The 19,009-nt window shown below is 41.0% G+C and overlaps 1 protein-coding gene across 1 annotated transcript in view; it reads left to right on the forward strand.

The window, feature by feature from the left end:
- Positions 1–17,409, forward strand: part of dchs2 (dachsous cadherin-related 2) — a 30,825-nt gene extending 13,416 nt beyond the window's left edge. Inside the window, exons 9-20 of the mRNA XM_032563664.1 lie at positions 80–923; positions 1,675–1,914; positions 4,360–4,494; positions 5,326–5,535; positions 6,906–7,766; positions 7,851–7,964; positions 8,530–8,741; positions 8,828–8,979; positions 10,136–10,266; positions 10,370–10,656; positions 11,626–11,767; positions 13,094–17,409. Coding sequence (XP_032419555.1) covers positions 80–923; positions 1,675–1,914; positions 4,360–4,494; positions 5,326–5,535; positions 6,906–7,766; positions 7,851–7,964; positions 8,530–8,741; positions 8,828–8,979; positions 10,136–10,266; positions 10,370–10,656; positions 11,626–11,767; positions 13,094–15,699 — 5,934 coding nt within the window. The 3' untranslated portion in view covers positions 15,700–17,409. The remainder of the gene's footprint in view (positions 1–79; positions 924–1,674; positions 1,915–4,359; positions 4,495–5,325; positions 5,536–6,905; positions 7,767–7,850; positions 7,965–8,529; positions 8,742–8,827; positions 8,980–10,135; positions 10,267–10,369; positions 10,657–11,625; positions 11,768–13,093) is intronic.
- Positions 17,410–19,009: the final 1,600 nt, after the last annotated feature.

Genomic DNA, 19,009 nt, shown 5'->3' on the forward strand with positions numbered 1-19,009 from the left:
AGTCTTTGTCCAATTTGAAGTGATTTTCTTTCTTGTATTTACAAGAAAATACATTTAATTTGGTGCATTTCTGCTGCAGGTTTATGGGTTGGAGGATCAGTACGGCAGCTCAGATCACCAAGCAGTGAGGCATTTCTCGGTTAGGGAGGACGCGGAGCCTGCAACGGTCATCGGCTCTGTCAGTGTTTCGGATAAAGGCAGGTTTCAGTATAGCATCGCCGAGGGAGACGGGAGCATTTTCTTTGGAATCGACGGCACGTCTGGTGACATCTACGTCAACCAGCTGCTGGACTACGAGTCTGCCAAGCAGTACTTCCTGGTGGCTCGAGTGGAAGACGTCGGTGCATCTGTTGGTTTAAACATTTCCGCGCTGGTGAGCGTCACAGTGGAGGACGTGAACGACCACGCCCCCTGGTTCCCCGATAAACTGCTGATGTTCGGTCTGAGGGAAGACGCCGCTGTTGGATCGCTGGCCTTTGCTTTTCATGCCAGAGACGCCGATGGGACTTTTGCAAACAGTGCCCTTCGCTACACTCTGACCTTTGACCCCGAAGTCAGTGGATCACCCCCACACTTCCCCTTTCACATGAACTCACACACAGGTGCAATGACGGTTGCGGCACCGTTAGACCGCGAGAGCACGCCGACGTTTGTTTTCGCTGTCACCGCCACGGACCAGGCAGAGAGGACGGATGAGCGTAAACAGACGTCAGTGACGGTTCGGCTCCTCCTGCTGGACGTGAACGATAACCGGCCTGTGTTCGTGTCTGCTCAGTCAGTGCAGCTGATGGAGGACACGGAGGTGGGCAGTCTGCTGCACCATTTTGTGGCAATAGATGGTGATCAGGGGGAGAATGGATTGATCTCCTACTCCATTATAAATGGAAACAGGAAGGGATTCTTCACACTGGAAGAGAAAACTGGTATTTGTTTGTTTTTGTGCATAAACTAGATGAGCATGAAACAAATAAGTTACATGTTTTTAAATATTATTCTTATCCCAAAGCAAAATGTATTTTTGATGGTATGAATTCCTCTGTTTCCACATTTTGACATGTTACAGCAAAAAATAACGCATTTTGTTTGGTATCATATGATGCTCCCAAAAAGCTGCACATATTAGTCAAATAGAATAGAATATAGAATAGAACAGAAGTACTTTATTCATCCCAGCAGGGAAATTACTTCGCAGTTACAGCATAGAGACAAGACACAATAACAACTACCACTGAGTAGTAGTTGTAGATAAAATAAAAAATAAAATATAAAATGCTATAAATTGTAAAATATAAAATGCTGTTAATATAAAAAGCAACTTAAGAGCAGTCCTTGGAGGCAAAATTACCTCTGAGATTAACAGCTGAGGTTTGAGAGGAGCTGCACTTAATAACAATATTAACTATTGGCAAGGAGAAAGCCATTAAGGGAACGCTATCAGAAGTCAAGTGTAATATTGGGACTAGAAAAAAGGTTCTCAAGATAAATGAGACCAAATCTGAACTTTCTGGTCTACATCCAAATCACTGTTTGGCAGAAAAGTAATGCTGCTGCAGCCAAGGAAGAATAAATTCTATATTTAGCATTTCTATCATTATTTCTACCAGTAGTGATATTCCTTTACTACTGGAATATTATTTCCTCAGCTGACTGTTTAAACTCTCTTATCCTCTTTAGGCCTTCTGTTTCTCTCTGCCCCTTTGGACTATGAGACCCAGCGTGTCCACCGTCTGACTGTCCGAGCAGTGGACCAGGGCGTCCCCTCGCTGTCCTCCACCCAGACCCTGACAGTGGAGGTGGGAGATGTTAACGACCAGCCCCCCATCTTCAGTCAGACCACCTATGTTACCAGTGTGGTGGAGAATAAAGGCCCTGGAGAGCCACTGCTCAGAGTCTCTGCCTCTGACATGGATTCAGGTATTGATTATAAGTTAGTTACCTACATCTTTCCCTTTAAATATTAATATTTTGATGATAACTAATAAATCTGTCCACACTTTTAATTGTTATTAACAGTATAAAAGGTGAAAAAAAAACCCATTTTGATAACTTTTAATGCTTTTATTATTGTGGAACATTATTTTTAATGTATGTCACATTTTACCAAGAGTAGATTTGTCCTGCCTGACTAATGTAATTTTCTATGTAAATACAAAACTAATCAAAATACTTTTACTTTTTTTTTAGAAATGGATTTTCTTAAAGAAATTGTTAATCTAATAAAATCATCTACCTCTATTTTATTTCCCTCTTAATCAACATTTCTGAATATTTTTTAGATGAAAAACATGAGAAAACAACACTTTCACTTCTTAATTTCAAAGTCTAATGTTCTTATTGGCTGATTGTAAACATTTCACCAGAATGAGGCATGAATCAGAGAAAACGTAAACAAGAAAAAACAGAAGTCAGTCAGTTTTAAATAAATTAACTTTATGCAGTTTTTTTACAGCCTAACATCTAGCTCCAAAACAGTGCAAACAATGTAGGAAATATATACAACATAAGCATAAATATGCTAATGTTTACAATGAAATATAGACATTTTACACACACAGACACATATTACCACCATATAATTAGTGCATGTTAGAGTTCAAGGTGTTGACTGATTTTGGGAAGAAGCTGTTTTGAGTCTGTCCATTTGTATATCAAACATATTCCTCGTAATTAATTTACTTTAATACTTTTAACAGCTTTAAAGCCTGTCTGGCTGAAAATTGCAGTGTTTCTGTACCGTCCCTAGATGGCAGCATCTGCTTCTGGACTTAAAGCTTTACAACGTTACAGCAAGAAAACAAACAAACACACTAAGTTAAAATAAAACTCAAAGAGAACAAAATAAAGTTAAAAAATAATTCTTTTTAATTCTAGTTTCTGCAAGTTTCTCAGTTTAGTAATTAATCATTTTGAGAAAGTTTATGCCAAAGGTGGTAAAATAACTAAAACTTTACCATGTTTGCTTGACTGACAGCATAACAGTGAAATTAAGTTGTTTGCTTGATTTATAATAATCCTGTCAGAGTTGCGGTTGATCATAAAGTTTATTCATGTGCCCTTTTATCAGCGTCCCTCTCAACCACAGTGCTTATTTTACATCCTGCTAAATTTCATTCATATGATCCTTATTTATAGTCCCTACTCCACACCTCTGTCCCGTTTATTTTAACACGTGGGCGCTCGCCCTCCAGAATCGCAGTCTGTCTCATGGCTCTGACAGTTGGAGTCTTTTTAAATGCTGGAGGCTGGAGGTTGTGCAGCAGAAGGTTCAGGAGGAGGGGAGGGGTTGAGTTGAACCAACATTCCTGTGACTGAGAATTGTCCAAGAACAGCAAGCACACGGCTCCTCTGGGAGATCTGAGTTGCCGTCTCTCGTGATGATTGCGGTAATCCAAGCCATCTGTGCCAATAGGAGCCGGGGGTTTCTTTTTCGTTGTTTTTTTTTCTTCTCAGATTGCCTCGGATCGCAGTTCTGGGCGCTCTCCCACCATCTTATTTGATTATCGTTGTGCTGCTGTTTTCCATAAGCTCCCACCAAAGACATCCATTGTTCTGTGCTTGTGATGATCTACTTGTCCACTTCATGCATGTTAAGCAGTCAATGGAGAGTTTGAGTCTTGAAAAAAGTATGACAGTTTCATTGTGTGCTGTCTGGCACATTCACGCTTTGATCTTGATAGGAAATATTATGGGATTTTACTGGTAGCAGGTTGGTGGCAAAATGTGATTTGCATCTCAAGCTTATCAATCACACATCGAAAGTTACTTTAAGAAACAGTCTGTTATTAGACGTTTCTCTGAGCTCCAGTGAGCCAGTCGGAGATCTTTACAGTTGGGTGATGTTTTCTCGCTTCCTGGTTCTAGGGAGAACGCCAGCAGCAGAACGCTGTCAGCAACTCATAACTGCTTAATAACAAATGATGCTGCTTGAAGAGGACGATCATTAACAGAGGTTTCCTCAAGGCCGAAGACTTTTTGCACGTACAAACACCTTGACTGTTGTGTCTGCCATTCATCAGTCAATTACCACAATCAATCAATCAACTGTTAGATTGATTTGGTTACTGTGAGGTTACTCAGGTTACTCTGAGCCAGCTTTCTTGCCAGACGGGAAACTTTACATCACCTCAACAATATTCATAAATAAAACAACAATTCAAAAGAGACCAGTGCTCAATACTTTGAAATATTAAAAACCATAAAAATTGTAGAAAATAAAAATAAAAAACTACATTTTCCTCATTAGGACTAGCTTAAACATTTTTATAAAACAAGATCAAATAAAACGATGTTAAGGCTATGCTAAATTTTGCTAAATCGAAATAACCTGTTAAAGTCCTCGTGCTTTGTTCCTCCAACCAGAGGACAACGCCGTGGTGTGGTACAGCCTGCTGCCGGGCCCCGGCTATGAGCTGTTCAGCATCAACCCGTACACTGGTCTGATCACCACCACGACTCACCTGGACCGAGAACAGGAGCAACATTTCACCCTCAGAGGTACAACCCCCGACTACACCCAAACACTGATGAGTTTATCTTTCAGGTCTGGCTGCAAGCTCCGGACAGAACCGGACCAGAACCTCTGAGTGAACATTTCTAACCGCCTTCCCACCATGCAGCTCATCATTACATTTGTTTCCCTTCTAATCTTTTATTTTCAGGCAGATGATAGTAAGGCTGAGTCTTTCAAATGATAATAACACAACCTGATTACATTTCAGTCGGTTTCTTATGTGAGGGTGAACTGATCCTGCAGGCTGATTTATATTGAAGGGTCTCACCGGTGTGCATGTCCAGCCTGGGCCGACTGCAGCCTTCTGTTTGCTTTCACTCTCACGCGGCTGCACGCCGTGATTACGCTCGCCACCCGTCCAGCGGTGGTTAGTGATTAAAAACGCTTTCAGATGTTTTATAACAATATTTGTACAGTCACCAGTAGGACGAACAATTAAATCTAATAATAAAATCTTAATGACAGGAAACGTTGAACGCGCTGAAGTTGAGCCAAAATCACACAGGAGTTTTTTGTCAGGAAATACTAAAATATGTGGTGACAATTATCCCAGCAGGGAGAATTTTCATAAAAAAGGTATTTTAGACTGTGTATTAAAAACTGTATGGGTACATTTATCTTTTCATCTATTTTTTGTTCTTTCTTGTAATTCTACTAAATAATAAGCAGCTAAGCTCAATTTCTTGGTCTGGAGGAGCAAGCCCCAAATGTCCCTCTGAGCTCCGGGTTGTTTCTGTTGCATTCTACCAGTCTGTCTTGTCTGCTAACTGTCAAAGTTTCCCATATAAAGACTCATTTGTGATTTCTGTCTGCAGTCCAGGCTCGGGACAACGGTTTCCGTCCTCTGTCGGGGACAGCCACGGTCTTGTGTTCCATCCTGGATGACAACGACAACCCTCCAGAGTTTATGCAGCCACTGTTCCAGATCAGCCTGCCAGAAAATCTTTCTCCTGGAGTTATCCATACAGCTCTTGCCTCTGACCCTGATCTGGGAGAAAATGGCACTATTCACTACTCTGTACTAGGTAGGAAACCCACATATGGCTCAACCTGTTAAATTTAAAAAAAGAGAAAACCCCACCAAAGGGCTGCACAGTGGCGCAGTTGGTAGCACTGTTGCCTTGCAGCAAGAAGGTCCTGGGTTCGATTCCCGGCTCAGGGTCTTTCTGCATGGAGTTTGCATGTTCTCCCTGTGCATGCGTGGGTTCTCTTCAGGTACTCCAGCTTCCTCCCACAGTCCAAAAACATGACAGTTAGGTTAATTGATTTCTCTAAATTCTCCGTAGGAGTGTGTGTGTGTGTGCATGGTTGTTTGTCTCTGTGTTGCCCTGTGACAGACTAGTGACCTGGCAGGGTGACCCCGCCTCTCGCCCAAAACGTTCGCTGGAGATTTTTTCTAGCAAATTTTTGACTTTTCGTACATTTTTTGTATTTTTTCTTCTAAAAGATTCACAGCTTAATCTCAAAATTTCTTGTTTTCGATCAGAATTGTACTCCTCCTTCTTTTCGATGTACACTGGCCCTAATACACTGTCGTAGAGAAGTCTGTAACTGTGAAATGTGGTTTTTCAGAAATACATGTCTGAAAAGTGTGGCGTGCCTATGTATCCAGGCCCCTAAGTCATCTTCCACTACAGTTAAAGCTGCAGATGTTGGGGGAGGAAGACTCTTCTTATCAGCTTTTCATATCCACTGCTCATTTTCCTAAGCAAAGTAGAACAATCTCATCTTTGAGCATCGATTTTCAGGCTTTTGCACATATTTTCAAATAAATGTAGTTCTGAACTTTGACTTTTCCACTGCAACAGATTGATATAACTTTGATATAACTATTCCATGGTAGCTCTGCCTGTGTGGTGAACCTCCACTGCAGCCTGAAGTGTTTTCAAGCTTTTGCCTTGTTTTGCTCTGTAATTAACCTCCTTCATCTTAAGAATGCCATCTACACAGCATGATGCTGCCACAGCAATGGTGTGGAGTGTTAGATTTCCAGCACATAGAGTTTTGCTGGTAGGCCTCAAATTTCTCCAAATGCAGCCTTCTTACATTTACTATGCTGCTAAATAAATAAGAGAAATGCACAAAAACTGTTATTTTCCTTCCAGTTCACATTTTTGTACGACTTTGTGTTGGTGTGTCACCTAAAATCCCAACAAAACATTGCACTCTGTGGTCATAATGTGACAAAATATGAAAAAGTTTAAAGGATATGAATGTTTTTTTTTTACGGTTTTGTGTTTGTTGTTTCCATTTTTCATTTGCTGTTTTTATAAAATGCTCACACGTCACTGGAATTTTATGATATTAATGTTTTATCTATTTGTAACAATAACACACTGTGAAAACCTGAAATGAACTGCACTCTTTTTTTTTTTTTTTTTTTAAATGACTTTAGGTGAGGACTACAGAGGCCGATTCACAATCAACAGTGAGACCGGAGCGATCAGCACCATGCAGGTTCTGGATCGGGAGGAAATTCAGAACTACACTCTCACCCTTCAGGCTCAGGATTCGGGCCCCGCTCCTCTCAGCTCCACCACGCAGCTTCTCCTTTTCCTGCTAGACCAGAACGACAACGCCCCCTCCTTCAGTCCTGAGAGCTACCACACCTCCGTCAGTGAAGGCTTACCGTCAGGGGCTGAGGTCTTGCAGCTGACCGCCTTCGATCCCGACGAGGGACCCAACGGAGAAGTGACCTACACCCTGACAGACGACAACAGCCACGGGGCTTTTTCGATGGACCCCTTCACTGGAGTGGTCCGCACCACCAGGTCTCTGGACAGAGAGAGCCGGGCTCTGTACACTCTGAAAGCCGTGGCCACAGATGGCTCCGCTCAGGGCCCGCTGACCTCTGTGGCTTCACTGACCATTCAGGTGGACGACGTCAACGATAACGTGCCCGTCTGCGACCAAAACCCACTTCATGCCTGGGTCTCTATGCGGACGCAACCAAATCAGATCGTGACCACAGTGGTCGCTACAGACGCTGACCAGGGTGAGAACGGGACGGTCCAGTTCACGTTTTCATTCGCGGAGAGTCTGTTTGACATCAACTCCGCTTCAGGAGAGATTTCACTCAGGAGGCGAGTGAGAGCGGGTTTCTCTGGCAGAAAGCTGGAGGTCCTGGTCTCAGACCGAGGACGTCCTCCTCTGACCGCCACCTGCCTGGTGTTGGTCCATCTGAAGGGAGAGCATGACGAGCTTCAGTTCACAAACAAAGTGTACAATGCTACCGTCAAGGAGAACAGCAGAGCAGGTGCGTCTCGTCGCCTCTGCTCCAAATGTTTTCAATAAGTAATACAAATAAACTGAGCAACATTTTCACACTACATTTCCCAAGGTACTTGGATTACAAAAGTGGAGGCCAGTGACGACACCAACAGCAGACAGAGGATAACTTACACGATATTTAGCGGCAACGAGAATACAGCGTTCTCCATAAACCGCTACACAGGTACAGAGCACATTGAAATTGTTTTATTCCTTTCTTTTTATTATAAAGCTGTTGCTGCCACTTTTAACATTAAAAGGTTAGTGTAGGGTATCTGTAGTTGAATGTTGTAACATTTTGTCAAATGACACTTATAAATGTTAACTGTTTTTTTGTAATAAATCAACACAAAGTAGCTCATGAACAAAAAGCACATATGGTTCTAAAAAAAAAATTATAATAATCAAATGTTGGGGGATGTGTCCACCAGCTGTGCTCATCACGAAGCTGAAGGTTTGGCCAGTTCTTAGTAAAACTGCTCAACCTCAGTCAGATTTAATAGGGAATGTGTGAAAATCTCTGTTGTCTCTGAGTCTTAATTTGAATTAAAATTTCACTCCTGAAGGGAAAATGCTTCCCCTGCTGAAGAAAAGGATGATTTTCCTGTCTGATTGATTGTCTTACGTTCAGTATATGCTCTAAGCTGTTCGTCTGACTGAAAGTAGCTGAGCTAACACAGTTTTTAATGGCTTTTGTTTTAGCAGCAGATTTCTTTTTCTTCACCGCCATTTTTTTGCGTCTTTGTTAGGTGAGATCCGAGTGCAGAAGGAAAACTCCCTGGACTTTGAGGCGAGCCCTCAGATCCAGCTGGTGGTTCTGGCCGACAGCGGGCTGCACACGGCCCACTGCAGGGTCTCCGTCACGCTGCTGGACGTCAACGATAACGCACCGCTGTTTGAACTGAGCAACTACAGAACGGCTGTTTGGGAGGGACAAGTTCGTAACACCTACGTCATGCAGGTACAGACACTTTATTCATCATGTGGACAGATCCAGTGGCAGTAGGGCTTTTCGATGACTCTTATTGTTTCCTGTCTTTTAAACAGGTGTTTGCCTCTGATGCTGACAGCGGTGAAAACGGACAGATTGAGTATTCCATCCTGTCAGGCAACATTAATGAAGCTTTCATTCTGGACTCTGTGAGAGGGATCCTTGCTACCAACGTTCTGCTGGACCGTGAAATAACTCCCTCTTACAGGTTAGAACAGCGTGCGTCAACTAGTGTTAAATAAACTCCTGCTGCTTCCAGTGCTTTAAAATAAAGCCAATTACATAGAGAAATATTGATACATTATTTATTTAATATTGAGTCAATAAAACAATCCAATTTCTCTAATCAGAACTTAGATTTTCGAGGTTAAAGTGTGTGGTTACTTTCAGATTATTATAGAAATGAAATACCACTTCTTGCATGCATTTTAGATACATTTTTATGATATACCTAAGACACGCAGACCGTTTTTGCCTCATCTTACCTGAAAACATCATATTCACTGTATACATGTAGTATTTATTTAATATAAGAATTTTTTGAACAACTTGGGATTTATAGACAGAACACATATTTACCATGAAAACAAATAATCAAAGATGTTCATGTTCAGAAGTCAAACGCAAAATGGAAACAATGTGGTTAATAGTAATAATTAAACATCCATTTACTCCACTCACAGCTCCATACAACAATATTAATATTTTGAGGTAATTTCATTTGAAATAATTTGAACATAAATGGGAATTATTGAAGGTTTTTGATGAGCAGCAGAACAGTCCTGACTTTAAACTGCTGCAACTGCAGCATCATCTTCTAATTAGCATTTACTCTTGGTGTGTTCTGTATTCATTTCAAAGCTGGAAAAATGAAGTGAACCGTCTGTCTGCATGTTGGAATATCTACTAGATATTTAAAGCTTGAGATTTTGTTTAGAATCTGTCCCTGCTTTTAACTTCGCAACGACTTCATCCCTGATATGACATGTTCCTTGGTCTTCATGATGCTGCTTTCTCTCTAAAAACCTCTGACTCCTCCACAACACATCTGACTTTATAATGAGGTTAATCTACACGTAGAATGAGTCTCTCTACTAGTTATGTGACTTCTGAAGGTTGCGCTGAATTTTATTTAGTAGCAGTCAAAGTGAAGGAGCTGAATCAAAATGCACCTTTCTGATCATTTTCCTTTGATTGCAGAATTGTATGCAACCTTGTGTTGGTCTATTTCCAAAAATCTCAGTAATGTTGATTGTAAAGGTAAAATTGTGAAAAATATCAAGGGATCCGAGTACTTTTGCAAGATACTCGTGAAATTATGTCCAGAGAGGCATTATCTCAATCTTTCCACCATTATGTCCCAGGCTGATTCTGCAGGCAAAAGACAAGGGGAAGCCTCCACTGAGCAGCACTGCCACCGTCAGAGTCCAGGTGGTGGACGTCAACGACAACAGCCCGGCCATCCCACCCATGGAGCTCGTCTATATATATGAAAGTTAGTGTAATCCTTCACAGCGGATCCCTCGTAGCATTTTTTTCATGGTAGAGAAGAATTAGAAAAGGATTCCACTTGTTATGAGATTTTTGTCTCTCTTTAGATCTACCAGCTGGTTATGTGGTCACCCAGGTGACTGCGAATGATGTGGACCTCGGTTCAACCATCAGCTACAGTTTTTCAAACAGCAGCATCACCAGCGACCCATTCGCTATTGACCGCTACACGGGTGTCATCACGCTGACCCGACCTCTAGACTACGAGGCCGAGACGGAGTTCACTCTGAGAGTGTCTGCGTCGGACTCGCTCCATCAAACCAGTGGACAGGTCACAGTTCAAGTTTTAGATGCCAACGACAACAGTCCAGTCTTCACCCAAGTGTCGTACCAGGTACAAATAGAAGACCAATAATTCAAGAGGCAAAACAGATTCATAATTTACAAATGTGAATTATAACTCTGCTATAAGATTTTATTATGAATCTTCATTCCTTGATAACAACTTTTTGCACTCAATATATACTATAACTCACTCTCTAAAATTAAAATCACAGAATGAAGCAATTTAACCGTATAAACTGCCTGTTATTGGCCTCTTGATGTTTTCCTTTTCACCCCACTTTTCCTGATTGCATCACTTCAACCTTCACTGAAAACTTTGGTCTTGACTTTAGAAAACTGTCCAGTGAATTAATCAGAAAGTAATACAACTCACCATCTTTACATGAACAATGTTACTATTTTTAAGATGGACGACGTTAGTTGTGTCAGTGAGATGATCTGTATAAATCAAGATATAATAAAGTAAAATCCAAGTAAAAATAAATCAACTTAAGCTATGGAAATGTTGCATTTTTTTTAACAGTGATAGTAATTACAAGACGAAGTTCTGCACTGCTTAAAACATCTACAAGTGTTCTGTTTTATATATATATATATATATATATATATATATATATATATAGTATATATAATATATATAAGAGGAAGCCCAAAATGGAAGATTGTGGAAGGAAGGCTTTTTAATGATAGAAGAAGAAGAAATAAACAAAAGTCAGGCACAACTTCGAGTAAACTTTCACAATAAAAGCCTTCAGGAATATATTGCTGAAGGCTGAATATTCTCTTAACCTGTAACAGTTGTCAAAGCTTATTGCAGCTGACTGCTGAGTGGATTGCTTCTTCAGGCTGAAGACTTTAATTTGTCCATGACATCATTTAATAAAATGATAGTTGAGAAATTAGTACATTTTGCTTATTTCTTTGTAAACACTAGAAATGACCTTAATCCTTGGTGTATATATAAACATAAACTCATACATTTTGTAAATCCTGTTGTATGATTTTTTTTTTGTTCCAGGTGGAAGTGTCAGAGCTGGTCTCAGCTGACACTTTAGTTGTGAATGTTGCTGCTACAGACAAAGATTCTGGTCTCAATGGGAAGATCAGCTACAGACTTCTTTCTTCTCCTCTTCATGCATTCTACATCCAGAAAGATAATGGTAAAAAGGAGATTATTTATGTGTGTGTCTGTTTATATGGTACTATTTGGCAGTTTAATTTTTGTATTTGTCAAGGAAATTCTTTTCTAGCAAATGTTTTTATTTTCTTTCCTCATTCAACACCAACGTTTACTAAGAGTTTGACTGCTGCCAGCAGCATATTAGCTAGTGTTTATATGTTCAAAGCTTGTGTAAGTTATCGAACCAGAAAAATGAGAGCACAAAGCAGTTGTGAGGCTATCGTATCTCAGAAAATCCATAGGTTTGGTCTTGTGCCACTTTAAAAAAGAAACTAAAAGCAAACCATTTCTCGACAGTCTTTATTAAATAAAAAGAGGATTTATCCTTCTGTATTATGTTTCAGCCCTAAATTCAATATGCAGTGAAAATTATATGCATTCATTTGTGGAGAGGACCATGACAGGAAATGTGCATGAACACTAACTAAAGGTTTATGACTACAATCCAAAAACGTAACACAGCCTTTCTGTGGCCCCAGGACTTTTTGTCTTTCTGTGTTCCTCAGTGGACGGTTCTGCTCCACATGCTCATCATGTACAGAGGGTTAAGTGGCAGTGAAGTGGAATAAGAAATTGTTTGGTGGAACTCTTTGATGCCATCCAAGAAGAAAATTGCTCCTGCAGTACGCATGTGATATTCATTTAGAACGGTTTTCTCAGGACATGAGGTTGCTCTGCTGCATCTAATGACTTCTGCAACTTTAATGCAATTCCAGCAACGCACAGCCTCACAATTCCATCGTTATTCATGCAAAGCAAAATAAAACCCAGTCATAATTTGCATATTTGGTTAAATCAGATATTGAATTAGTTTTTATTGTGGGTGATTTTTCTCCCCCGAGAGCAAGTATGTGACTTCTGCTACTACTAGCTAGAGTTAGCTATTTTACTAAATACTAAATCATAGTAATAATCTGTAGTATGCTCTCAGATAATACAGTATGGAAATGCAAAGACCAGCCAGAGTTTGAAGAAAGAGAAGCAACAGCCAATGTTTGAACTGACTTACTACCTCACTCTGTTGCTGAATATGGCCACAACCCCACAAGAAGTTATACATGTTTATTATGAATGCAGATCGCAAGTGAAAAGGGAAAAAAAAAACATAAAACTTTTGATGGCTTAAAAAACTTTTTTTTCTTTAACTCATAAAGAAAAACATTGTACAGCAATAATTTCCATAAATTTTCTACTCAATGCTCACGCTACAACTTTTTGAATTTTTTGTAAATTGTATGAATAATTATACTAGAACTATACTAGATCCAGAATGAAATCTGTTTAATAATACACACTCTCATTACAGGTTCTATTTTCACCAACAAGCCTTTAAAGACCATCACAAACAGCAACATGCTCCATCTTCTGGTTGAGGCAAGAGATGAGGGCGAACCCGTTCGATCCACAGTCACCTCTGTGGCCCTGGTGGTTGTAGACGCAAACGACCATAAACCTTTGTTTCACCAGGATATTTACACACTCACCACTGCTGAAGATACGCCCCCGGAAACCACCCTGCTCACAATTTCTGCACAGGACGAAGATTGGAGCCCAGAAAACACTCATTTGGACTACACCATCGTCGGCGGAAATGAAGAAAAGCGATTCTGTTTAGAAGTGAAAAAGATTCCCGTTGAAAATCAAATGAAAAATGTCGGAAGGCTGGTTTTATGTAATCCCTTGGACCGTGAGACAACTGAGTATTATGAATTGGCAGTTAGCGTTTCTGATCGAGGAACGCCTCCCCTGAACAGCTCATCGATCATTAAAGTGACTGTTACTGACTGCAATGACAATGCTCCGGTCTTCTCCAGTGCACAGTATCATGCAGAGGTGAGTGAAAGCAGCCAGATAGGAACCAGCTTGGTCCACGTTAGTGCTCTGGATCCTGACCTTGGTGACAATGGCCTTGTCCATTATGAAATTATTTCTGGGAACAGTAAAGGTCACCTCAAGCTGGACCCCCAGTCTGGCATTTTGATGGTCAACCAATCATTTGACTATGAGGAGGATTTAAGGTATATCCTCACCATCAGAGCTACCGATGGGGGCCAGGCATCAGAAAACCAAAACATGGCTTTTGCAGTCGTCTTTGTTAACATTCTGGATGAGAATGACAACACTCCATTCTTCATGTTCCCCTCAGTTACTTGCTCCATGCTGGAAAACCTCCCAGCATTCACCCATACTTGTTCTGTCCATGCTGTTGACAAAGACGCTGGTCCCTATGGTCTGCTGACCTACTCAATTCTGTCCTCTTGCTTCATGGACTATGGCAGTGGAAGCCCAGAGAGGAAGGAGGCCTTTGCCATTGATGCCCTTAGTGGCGACATTCACACCAGACAAACATTTGACTATGAACGTGAGAGTGAGTACTGCTTTGTAGTGGAGGCCAAAGACAAAGGTGACAAATCAGCTACGGTAAGAGTCCAAGTAGCCATAAAGGGAGTTGATGAGTTCAGTCCCATCTTCACTCAGAAGCAGTACCACTTCCTTCTTCCAGAAAATCCCAAGACTGGTGAGACAGTCGGTTTTGTGATGGCAATGGACCATGATGGAGGAGTGGACGGGCTGGTAGAGTACTCACTTTTGACTCCAACAACATTTTTTTCAATTAACAAAACAATTGGAGCTATCTTGGTGTCCGGTCCCGTGTATCGCAGAAGAATCAGCCATGCAAGCGAGGATCTGGTGGAACTGGTCGTGTCTGCAGGTAGTCCCAGATTGGGTTCCAGAACAACAACTTGCTTGGTTTTTGTCAATATCTCCAGCTCAGCCGAAGCATTTATTGGAGTTCAGCTTGATTCCCACATGTTTAGTCTGAGTGTGTCGCTGCTTTTGTTCCTCTTTGTCTTAGTTATCTTTGCGGGCTTGGTTCTCAGATGTAAAGTTAAAGAAGCTGTCCTGAAAAAGGCCTCTGCCATTGCTGCACAGTTGAACCATGGTACTGACTCATCCGGTGAATCGAACAGCCAGATTCACAGTGACGTTTCTTTGCAGGAGTTGACACAAGTCGGAGGTTTTGTTGCAAAGAGAGACGTCTCTAACCCGTACACCCAGTCAGATTCAAGTGGCCGTGGATCGGCAGAGGGTGAGACAGCTGAGGATCAGGAAATCAAGTGGATCAATGAGTTTCCCTGTTATAAAAGAGAGGACGTCAACAAGTTTACCACAGAGATTCCCAACTCTATCATACCGGTTGATAAGATCTCCTGCCACTCTATTGACGTAGGGCCAGAACATATTTTATCGCTTACTAAATGTTTAGCACAGAGCATAGCAAGCACAGAAAGTCTCAACCATTTCAAAGAGGAGGGTGGAGGGGAAGGATTACTGCCTGAAATACTTAGAGTTAAAGATTTAGAGGATTCCATGGGGGTAAGAGGATATGCCCCTCTCTCCAAGGCTCAAGCTTCTGCAGATTCTCTGACTTCACTGGTGTGCCTTGAAGAGCCACTGGAGGGTAGCTACAGCTGGGATTTCCTTTTAGACTGGGAACCACGCTTTCACTCTCTGGCTGCTGTGTTCACTGATATAGGTATGCTTCCTGATGAGGAGCTTCAAGGAGGCCATGAGGACTTTGCTTCAGAGTCAAGTTCTCTCATGTACCCACCGCCTCTCATAACCAGAGTGGCTCAGCCAGGCATCCGGACTGTTCCTCCAAGAAAACCTGGACGAGTACCAACCCTGAGCAGGAAGCCTTCCTACCCCAAATATGCTTATTCTCCATTAGCCAGGAACACAGGACTCACCCCGTCAGCTATGACACCCACTTTCACCCCATCTCTGTCCTCTCTCACCATTAGGACCCCCAGCTCTTCACCAGTTGTCTCGGACACAGGAGTTGGGGGGATTAGACTCGATGCAGGGCCCCATACTGCAAGTCTTTTGGAGGCTGAAATCCAAGTGTAGGCGTGGACCATTTTAAATGTAACAATGAATCCGGTGTTCCATAGATCACTTGAAATATTCTGGAGATATCCTGCACAGTTAGGTATTGACATTTTAAACTGTGCCTGATCATTTGTCCAGCATCATCTAAATGCCTGTTATCTGTAAAAGCTTTTCTTAGACCAAAAGTGGATTCCATGAGCCACACAACAGAGGAAAAAGCGCAATCTGACCCCTTCCAGTGTAAACGTGCATGCAGCTCAGTGGCACCTGCGCACTTTGACTAAGCCTGCACTGCCAAAAGGCACAGGATATCTATCAAAGTGCTCTGGATTGTCATTCAGTGTATAAATAGAGTAAACCCCACAATGCTCTTTAAAATATAGCATCTCGCCACATTTTCTGACATTTCATTTTTTGTCTCGCTACAGCATGGCCATTTTGTTGTTGTTTTTTTACTTATAAAATAACAGATTCATCATCCTACTTTTTTTTCCATGGCAGATAACATGTTATTTGTTTAAAAAAGTCTTGTGTTTAAAACGGTTTACTCCTACTGTTATAGCAAGCTGAGCACATGCTACCTTTGGTCTAAAATGTTTGATTTGAGTTAACATTTTGGGATTTTAATAATTTCTTTCTTCCACGGCAGCTGCCATTTTCTGGCCGCAGAACTTTATTTTGAGGCCAGCTGTTGTTGCAAGTCTAACCTCAAGGGGGAGATACTGACAACAGGGATTTAGTTAACATTTTAAGTTGTTTTCAGGACAGATCAATAGTAAATATGAACTTATATGTTTAAAAAGTCTGAAATAAAACCTGCTTTCCATCACAATCTTTAAAAAATCCACAATTTAAATACAAGCAGATGGTTGTTTTAACCAATTATTGAATGTTTTACACAAACATTCAGAAAATGAAACACTTTTTATTGCTGTTCTACAGTTATGTTTTCATGACATCTTTAACTTTAACAGCCAAAGAAAAGCAGCATACTTTGTAATTATGTCTCTCTCTCTCTCTTTCTAATCAGAAAAATGGCCTCTTTCATGTTTTAATCAATTCTACCTAAGGGCAGTAAAAGAGTTGGTGTAGTCAAGGGCGTAAATCCCATCTTGTTATTGGGGGGGGGACCATTAACAGAAAAATTTCTTAAGAGCAGTTTTGGGGGGTCGGCAAAGTTACAGTTAAATGTAACTTAAATGTGGTTTAAAAAGTTTTTAACTGAGAACAAAAAAGTAGATAGACTGAGAACAAAAAAGTAGATAGAACTTAATATCTGGGGAGTGTCATAACTGAAACGTAACGTTTAAAGCACCAGGGTTTATATAGAAAAATATTCAGATTTTATTTTGTGGTTTTAAAGACTCTATGTTGAAGAAAGTGAGAAATAAAGGCATAACATACCCCCCGACCCCTCTGGGATTTACGCCTATGGGCGTAGTCAAACGTCACCTATCATAACAAAGTACACATTATACGTACAGATTTAAGAGTGAGATTTTATTTTATAGTCACTGTTCATAAACCAAGTCCAGATTTTTGCTCATGAATAGTAATGATCTGTTTGTTTCTCTACTGTTTGCATGTGCTGGCCAAACAGCACTCATTTTTGTACATTATCATTTTTTGTCAACACCCAGCACTTTATGTACAATGTGTAGATATTTTTTGACTTTGAATATTAACACATTTTCTAAGAAATTTCTAATAAAGATTCTTAATAAGTGAGGTGGGTGTGGTGAATGGTTGTTTTTAGCCATTTAAAACAAGTCAAACTAGAAATATGTACATCAGTGAGATAGATCCTCATTTTAACAGACTGCTGTTTTGTTCAGAACAAGCTTAATTTAGCCTGCTAGAAGTTCCAATCTGTCAAAAAACTTGGGTCATTATCATTTGATATGAAGTTATGTTATTCATTCATATTAAGGAATAAACAAAATAATTTAATGTTGAAGCAATATACTTGTCTTGCAGCTTTTAAAAGGTACAAATTGAGAATAACTCCATAAATACACAAGTTCACCTTTTGTCTGGTTCCACATTTTTAAAACTATTCCTCCAAATATACAAACAAGCAGTGCTGCCCTCTTCAACATTTATTTGTCCCCATATGTTTTCCAACTTAGATGTCATTGTAAATTGTCCAGAGGTTGTTTATGTTTATGGTTGTTGGCCCTAAGGGGCCCGAGGCCAGAAGCACTTTTCCTCTCAGTTCCCAAGACAGAACTGTTAAAACAAGATTTATTTATTATTTTTGTGTCATGCTGAAACACCCAACTAGACATAATAAAAATTCATGAAAGTGGAACTGGGCAACCCTCCAAATAAAGAAAAAAAACAACTACAACAAGCACATCTTTGTGGTAAAGCAAACTGAAAACTGTCAGAAATTATTCACTTAATTGTGGAGTTTAGGTAGCTTAATGCATATCCCTGTTTTATTTCACAATACTTGTTTTCCTATTTGTGCAGCTGTTTTCCTTGTATCATTGTAGAAAAAAACAAAGCATGTCATATACGCTATTAAAAAAACATAAAACATCCAAATTAGTTAAACGTTTAAAACTATGAGTCAAATTTACACTAATCACAAATATGGCAGAAATTACAGCAAACTTCTACAATACACAAGAAAAAAAACAGAAATGTTTTAAATGGGGAATGACAGGACCAAGGTTACGAATAATACGTGAAGACTTCTGACATCGTTCACAATAGTCAGCTGTGTACAGCTCACAGTCTGCGTTAATGACATATTGGGTCAGATAGTGCAACATCCACCCATCTATCTATCTATCTTTTTCCTCTTATCTGGGGTCGGGTCGCGGGGGTAGCAGCTTCAGAAGGGAGACCCAGACTTCCCTCTCCCCGGCCACTTCTTTTAGCTCTTCCGGGGGAATCCCGTGGCGTTCCCAGGCCAGCCGAGAGACATAGTCCCTCCAGCGTGTCCTGGGTCTTCCCCGGGGCCTCCTCCCGGTGGGACGTGCCCGGAACACCTCACCAGGGAGGCGTCCAGGAGGCATCCTGACCAGATGCCCGAGCCACCTCAACTGGCTCCTCTGGATGTGAAGGAGCAGCGGCTCTACTCTGCGTCCCTCCCGGAAGACTGAGCTTCTCACCCTATCTCTAAGTGAGAGCCCATCAACCCTACGGAGAAAACCCATTTCGGCCGCTTGTATCCGCGATCTCGTTCTTTCGGTCATGACCCAAAGCTCATGACCATAGATGAGGGTGGGAACGTAGATCGACCGGTAAATCGAGAGCTTCGCTTTTTGGCTCAGCTCTCTCTTCACCACGACGGACCGGTACAGCGCCCGCTTGACGG

Source organism: Xiphophorus hellerii, chromosome 5 (genome assembly GCF_003331165.1).
Source record: "Xiphophorus hellerii strain 12219 chromosome 5, Xiphophorus_hellerii-4.1, whole genome shotgun sequence".
NCBI classification, from domain to species: Eukaryota; Metazoa; Chordata; class Actinopteri; order Cyprinodontiformes; family Poeciliidae; genus Xiphophorus; species Xiphophorus hellerii.